General features: G+C 43.9%; 1 protein-coding gene across 1 annotated transcript; it reads left to right on the forward strand.

Annotated features, from left to right (window-relative positions):
• Positions 1-6: 6 nt before the first annotated feature.
• On the forward strand, positions 7-5,780 carry LGALSL (galectin like). The gene is made up of 5 exons (XM_044660689.1): positions 7-413; positions 1,345-1,416; positions 1,563-1,651; positions 2,651-2,828; positions 5,096-5,780. The coding sequence occupies exons 1-5, from the start codon at positions 378-380 to the stop codon at positions 5,237-5,239; spliced, it is 519 nt and encodes a 172-aa protein (XP_044516624.1). The 5' UTR covers positions 7-377; the 3' UTR covers positions 5,240-5,780.
• The last annotated feature ends 1,646 nt before the right edge of the window (positions 5,781-7,426 follow it).

Here is a 7,426-nt window from a genome sequence, read left to right on the forward strand (position 1 = left end):
AAAAAAAAAAAAAGAGCCGCAGCCCCGCAGTTCTGCCAGCACCGCCCCCCATCCTAGCTCCCTCTCCCCTCCATTTCCCTCGCTTCTATCCTCCCCGCTCCCTGTTCCTGTCTTGCCAGGTCAGAGCCAAGTGTGAGTCTGTGTACATTGGTGAGTTGCGCGTGCCTGGGTGTGAGTGAGTGCGCGCGCGCGCGCGCCCGCCCGCCACCGCTGCGCCCGCAGGAGCCCCAGCCGTGCGCGCGGGAGCGGGGCTCCGAACCTGGGTCTCCTCCCCTCCCCCAGGCCGCGGAACCCGGGTATCTCCTCCTGCCCCCACCTTGCCGTCCCCTCCCCCCACCCGGGCCCCCCCCCCCCGGCTCCGGCGGCTGTGCTACAAGATGGCGGGATCGGTGGCCGAGAGAGAGGCGCTGGAGGTAAGTGTGGCAGGACGCTCGGGAGGGAAGGAGAAGCGGGGGGCCCCCCCCCACCTCCAGCCCAGCCCCGGGCGCCTCGCCGCAGGGCCCGAGCCGCCACTGGCTGGAGGTGGAAGGAGGGGAGGCTGTGTGTAATTTACAACCCCTCCCTCCCTTGCCTCTTTTGGGGGAAGTCCCCCAAATCCCGAATACCTGTTAGTCAGAGCCCGAGCTGCCTGCAGACAGCCCCCAGTAGCGCGGCCAGTATAGAGGGATCGAGGGGGGAGGTTGGGGGGGCGTTGTTAGAAGGGGGTACCCGGGCCAGATCTGGGCTGGTAATGAATGATAAGGCGGAGACTAGAGAGGGGGGGGATCGTTGCCTTCTCCCCGCCACCGCCATCCCGCTTCCCCTCCCACTGGCCAGGTGCTGGTTGAGAGCCGATGGGCGTTAGGGAGAGTGAGCGCGCACGTGCAGGGTGGGTTTCGCTCTGACTCCAAAGGCTTCCCCCGTTTTATATGGGTCTGGCGACCGGGCAGCCTGCGAGAAGTTGAGAGTTTTTGCTCCAGGTAGAGGCCAGCCACGTCCCCAGTCCGGGCAGAGTTTGCTGTCAGACCAGGGCCTCTCCGGCACCTCCTCAGGTGAACGTTTACCCACGTCAAGTCGGAGAGAATTTGAGCAGGAGCCATGAAACCCTGAATTGGAGCTGGATCCAGGCTCGGGACCATGAATGTCAGTTGTGTCCGTGGGACCTTGGCTATGAGCCTGGATCCGTGGGACCTGTCAACATTCAGAGCCCGCTTCAAGGGCATCCTTTTAAACGTAAGAGGGAGAAGAGCTAAAAAACCCAGGTCTAGCGGCAGAGGGTATGCCTAGCCCAGATCCGAGTGCCCTGATTCTCCCTTCACCTCCCTTCAAATGCTTCTGAAAGTGAATCTCTGGTTCTATTTTTAGAAACTAGAAGATGGGCATTTAAACAACTCTTTGGGATCTCCTGTCCAAGCGGAAGTGTACTTTCCAAGACTGGTAAATAATTTCGTTTAGTGCTCTTTTTGCTTTGAAACCTGCTTCCTTCTTCCCATATTTCTGCATGGACCATGTCCTCCAGCCCTGAGGAGTGGGATCTTCCCCAGATAGGCCATCAATCTCCTGTTATCTTTTCCTCTTTCCAGATAGTACCATTCTGTGGGCATATTAAAGGTGGAATGAGGCCAGGCAAGAAGATCTTAGTGATGGGGATTGTAGACCTCAACCCTGAAAGGTAAGGCTTAATTACTCTCATTATCAGATCTCTTTTTACTGAACTGCTTCCCCCCCCCCTTTTTATAAATTTTGTTATGAAAATGGAGGAGGGGGTCTGTTCAGAAATAAAGGTGATTGGGTCCAGCTAGACAACTCAGCAGAAAGAGAGCCAGTCTTGAAGACAAGATCCTGCTTTCAAATTTGGCCTCAGACACTTCCTAGCTGTGTGTCCCAGGACAAGTCCCTTAACCCCAGTTGCCTAGCCCTTATTCCTCTTCTGCCTTAGAACCAATATTTAGTGTTAATTTTACCCTGAAGGGAGGGAAGGAGAGAGGAGAGAAGAAGAAAATAAAATCATTAGAATCCCTGCCTTTATCAGTAAATATTGGTGGAGTGCCTAGCAAAGCAATAAAGCCCTTCTCTCTCCCTTCCAACTTTGTGCTATGGTGCTTCTCTTGCTTCTGGATACATTTCCTGGTCAAGGAAATGCCAAGAAAGTACCATGTTCCCATGAAAAGAATTTGTGTGAATCCCATCTATCATTTCTGCAGACAGCTATTTTTATCAGGAATTATAAATATAGACACACATTTTCCCTTTGACCCATAGAGGGGGTTAGGATCTCTTCATGATTCTTTTATGTGTTATGTGAAGCCTGGACATGACTTAAAGAACCCACCAACAACAAAATTCAGTGAAAACCAAAAAGGGCAAGTTATTGGCCAAGCCTTGAGCTGTTTCTGGTTCCTGACAATTTTAACCCTGTTAGAGGTCAATGTATGAAAGAGTTCCTTGTGGGATGGGGAGAGAGGGAGACACTGTCTTTAGAAGAATAACAGCAGTATGGATAATTGAATCTGTATATTATCCAAAATCCTATTTTTAATCCCTCTTTCCTCCAGTAAAGTTTTCTTTTCTGCCAGGTAGCCCAGCTGACTTAGAAAACTTAAGAACCTAGAAAGGATGTCGCATTATCTGATCCCATATTAAATGAGGTTGGTTGTGTTGGTCTTCTCAGTTTCAAGATCAGTTTGACATGTGGAGATTCTGAAGACCCTCCTGCCGATGTGGCCATTGAACTGAAAGCTGTATTTACAGATAAGCAACTGATCAGAAATTCTTGTATATCTGGAGAAAGAGGTGAAGAACAATCAGCAATTCCTTATTTTCCTTTCATCCCAGATCAGCCATTTAGGGTGAGTCCAAAGAACAATATACTATGAAATTGCATGGGGGTGTGGTGTATGTAACTAGGTGGTTGGCCAAGAAGAAATATCTAAGCTGCTGAAGTTTCCTGCACATTCAGGAAATAGGTCATCTAAGAGTTATAAATATTTAAAACTTAAAATATTTAAATATTTAAACTTTTAAAAGGAGGGATAAATGTTGTACATTAATTCATGGGCTAATGCTCGAAATGAGAGCCACTAATGTGGTTTGTGGAATAAATTTGATGGGCCCATGAACCACAGAAATGGACGTAGAGAATACAAGGAAGAGATACTTTTGCTTAATTGGGCGCACACTCACACACACACATTCTCTTGCTTTCTGTCTCTCTCACTCTGTCTCTGTCTTTATTTCTCTCCCCCACCTCTTTCTCCTCTGTTCCCTCAGACTGCAGTGGCCATATACAATGATTTCTTGAATTATTCCTCAAGGATTAAATATTTCAGTCATTAAATAACAATTTTTTTAAACAAATTCTTTTGTGTTACCACTTTTCTTTACGAATTGTGATGACTATTTCACTATTCTGTTACTCCTGCCTCTCCTTTAGTCCCTTAGGATTGGACAAGAGAGTGACTGGGTCATACAGGCCTTCGTCCTCCCAGTATTGTGGTTTAAAATACAGAAAGCGAGTGATAAAAAGTTTTGTGTTGCTTCTTGTTAATATGTGCCTCACAATTGACAGCTGCAGTTGAAGGCTCCATCTCACATGTACTTTAATTATTCTCATGGACTTCTTGTGGACAGTCCCCTTGTATGAGCAGTGAGCTGGCACAGTGGATAGAGCCCGGAACCTGGAGTCAGGAAATCTTGAGGTCAAACCCCAACCTAGGCTTCAACATTGATTGTGTGACCCTGGGCAAGTCTCTTAACCTGCTCCCTGTCTCAGTTTCCTTATTGGTAAAATGGGAATAACAATAATAATAATAGCTTCTTCCCAAGTTGTCATGAGGATCAAGTGAGATAATCTTTGCAACATGTTTTGCAAACCTTAAAATACTATATATAAATGCTAGTTATTATTGATGTTGCTGTTATCTTTTTCTGAGTAAAATGTTGCCTTTAATCTACTATTCCTTATCTAGAAAATGCCATGCATGAGATTTACAAGGAAGTACTTCTTCCCATCTTAAAAATAGAGGCAAGACAGTATAGTGGACAGTATTCTTGAAATGAAGAAAACCTGGATTCAAATCCCAGTTTTTACACTTGGCAGTGTAACCTGATGCAAGTCAGTTAGCCTGGATTGGCCTCAGTTTCCTCATCTGTAAAATGAAGATAATAGACACCTGTAATACCCACTTCACAGGATTGTGTTATGAGCCTCAAGGGAGATGATGTGAGTTAAGAGTTTTGCAAACTTGAAACCATAGACATGATAGTAGTTACTCTTACAGATAAAGATAAAGAAAGAGACTCGCCCACAATGGTAGACTTGCCTCAGTCACAGAATTAGGAATTTAGCCCCTTGATTTAATTTAATTTAAACTTGCCTTCTGTGGGATTGTGGCCAGGAAGAGGGATCCTAGAATGTGGCCTCTGGATAGGAGTCACTAAGGCTTCTCACCAACATTTTAAAATATCTCAACAATAAATTGAACTGGGACTGAGGCCACCTTCTATGTTAACATCACCTCAATAATAATCTTAATTAGCTGTGACTAATGTCATGTGTGGAGTCTCTCCTTACATGGTGAATACCTATTGTCTTAGTAAACACATACCAGGGGACCATTAATTACATGCTGTAACGAATTACTTAAGGAGTAGTTAAGAAAGAGGAGGAAGACTTAATGTTGGCAGCATGGAAGCAGGATGTTTGTTTGGCGAGGCCCTGATGATAATGTGTAAGGTGCTTTGCAAACCCTGACCTGCTATAGAGATGCCAACTATTACTATTATAAGCTGGACCAGCAGGAATTGGCATGTCTCCTTCCGACCAAATGATAGGATCATTTCTCTTCAGGAGGAAGCTCCTAATGAAATTGGTGGCAGAAGTTTGGTGGGGAGACAGTGGTGGCATCAAAGGAACATATCACACTCCTGCCAGGGGCGTCATCATTTCCTGGGTGTCCAGAAATGAGGACAAATTGAAGGCAGAAATGATTATAATTCTGTAAAAATGTGCTTACCAAGCACGAACATCACCTTGAGTTTGTAGACATTACAAAATCATGCTTTAGGTAAAATTCATTGAAATGACATACTCATTTCACCATTTTGTTTTCCCCAGGTGGAAATTCTTTGTGAACACCCACGATTTAGAGTATTTGTGGATGGACACCAGCTTTTTGATTTTTATCATCGAATTGAAACACTGTCTGCAATTGACACAATAAAGATCAATGGAGACCTCCAGATCACTAAACTTGGTTGATCTTGGTGCCCAGACCATCACCCCTATTCCAAAATAGGAGCAGATGCCACCCTCGCTTGTCTGGAAGATCAATCCTAGCAGGAGATAGAGACTTATCTAAAACAAAACAAACAAAAACAAACAAACAAAAAGACGAGCTTCCCAGTCTCTGTGTGCAGTTTAAATCCAAAATGAGGACTTGAACCGTGATTTACCCTCACGAAGAAAACTTTTGGGTAACAGACACTGAGCCGTTGTTCCTGGAGCAAAGTAATATATTTACTGGGTTTTGTTCCTATCAAACTAGAATGGGTTTGGGGCTTAATTGGCAGCAGTGTATTCATCTTTCTTTCACAGAAGGAGGTCTGCAAACAAAAAGTGCTAAAAAAATTATAATTTAAACATGGTACACAGAAAAGTTTTCATTTGTGCAACTATTGTTTCTGCACTGATGTAGATTCATGTAGCACAACCAATAATAATTTAGTCAGGGTATTTACATAGAATGTAGGTTGTTAAAGTTTTTTGCACAGTATAATATTAATACAGTTTTTAAAGCTTTCTTGTAGTTTATTTATTTATACTCAGTGTATGTATTAGAAAAAATAAGCAATGTTATTGGGTACAGAGAACAGCAAGTCACAAAGTTTTGAATGTACAAATAACTTAGGTCCATGGGATAAAGTAAATATTATCATTCTTGAAACACATATACAATTCTGTTGGAATGATTAAGTTCTGGTGGTGTCCTTTACACCCCTCAAATTAAGTTCCTCTGGAGTAGTTGCTTTGAATGCTTTGTTGGGGGGGAGGGAGCTTTGCAATGATTTAAGTAAAATTATTTGCTATTGGTCATTACATGTAACTACATTTACTAATTTTGCTCCTTTCTGTGAGTCCACACAATATATAATAGGGCTTCCCTAAAGGTAAATTCCCACATTTTCCTAGAATTTATATTATGGCTCATTATAAAATTGTTTAATTAATTGAAAATACTTATGAAGCGGTTGCAAAGACAATTTTTTAAAAAATGTACTTACAGGGACTTTCAGCATATTTTGAAGAGGATGTTTGCGATGTAACATAGCAAAGTAAGACTACCAAGAGAACTTGCTGGATTTTGAAATAAGATAATAATGTTTATGCTGTACCAACAACAGCTGCTGAATTTCCAAGTTCAGAACACAGGTCTCTTTTCACGTGTCACTCTTAGCCAGTGCCTCCTCTGCTTTGGCTCACTGTTCTAGACAGACAGAATCGATTCTTTTCTGTCTCTATTGATAGTGGAGGTGGGGGGTAGAGGGAGGCACTAGGATCCAGGCTTTTATTTCAGAGGATTAACTCTCCTATTGTCAAACTTTTGAGTGTGGGCAGTTGTAGGCCAGGAGAAATGAGATCCTGAATCCTGGCCAAGCTGATTAAAGTGAGGTTTCTCCAGGGAAAGGCAGAAGTACTGTTGACTATACATGGAGAGAGGGGTCAAGGCCTGGGCTCTGAACTTCAGCCTCCTCGCCTGTGCTGGTGACATGGGTTAGAATCTCAGCATTAATAAGGGTCTTGGGCAGGGGAGGGGGGAGCAGAGGATGGCTTGGGAAGAGAGACGGAGGACTTGACTCCCACCTCTGCTCCCTGTGTGGCTGTGACTAAAGGGTGTTGGGTCAGATAGATGATCTCTACAGTCCCTTCCAGCTCCAAAACCTCTGGTCCTATGAGCGACTGGGGTTGGGGATGGGATGTATTTATATATAGTTTGGATTTCGTTAGTAGAATATCAAGTCTTGTTACCGTCTTATTTGCTTTTTAGTTATTTTACACAACATGCAGACAAATGGAAATGACCAAGTCGTTTCCACATGTCAAATGAACGTAGACAGTGTTTCAGTACCAAAGTATAATCTTTAAAAAAAAAAAAGGAAAGGGAACCAAAATCCTGAGTTTTGAGGATTCTTCCCCATCTCAGAAAGTGTTTGCCACAGTCCCGGTGTGTTAGCTACAAAGATGCGTCCTCTGAGCCACTCTGCTCTGAAGAGTTTTTGTCTGGCTATTGCCTTTGATCAACTTTTCTCATCTTAGAGAACTGACACCTTATTCTGAAGGGAGTTTGTAGCAGGAAAGGCTCACCACCTATTTATAGCATAACTGGGCTCTGCTCATCATTAAATAATCACCTTTAGAAGGTAGCCCACCAGCAGCATAATTCAGCAG

This window comes from Gracilinanus agilis, chromosome 2, assembly GCF_016433145.1.
Source record: "Gracilinanus agilis isolate LMUSP501 chromosome 2, AgileGrace, whole genome shotgun sequence".
Taxonomy (NCBI): domain Eukaryota; kingdom Metazoa; phylum Chordata; class Mammalia; order Didelphimorphia; family Didelphidae; genus Gracilinanus; species Gracilinanus agilis.

What these genes read in the sequence shown, in the direction of transcription:
- LGALSL (XM_044660689.1), top strand. Translation starts at nt 378, where the DNA reads ATGGCGGGATCGGTGGCCGAGAGAGAGGCGCTGGAG. An exon ending in CCGAGAGAGAGGCGCTGGAG is followed by an intron (nt 414 to 1,344) that starts GTAAGTGTGGCA and finishes TTCTATTTTTAG; the next exon opens with AAACTAGAAGATGGGCATTT. An exon ending in AAGTGTACTTTCCAAGACTG is followed by an intron (nt 1,417 to 1,562) that starts GTAAATAATTTC and finishes TCCTCTTTCCAG; the next exon opens with ATAGTACCATTCTGTGGGCA.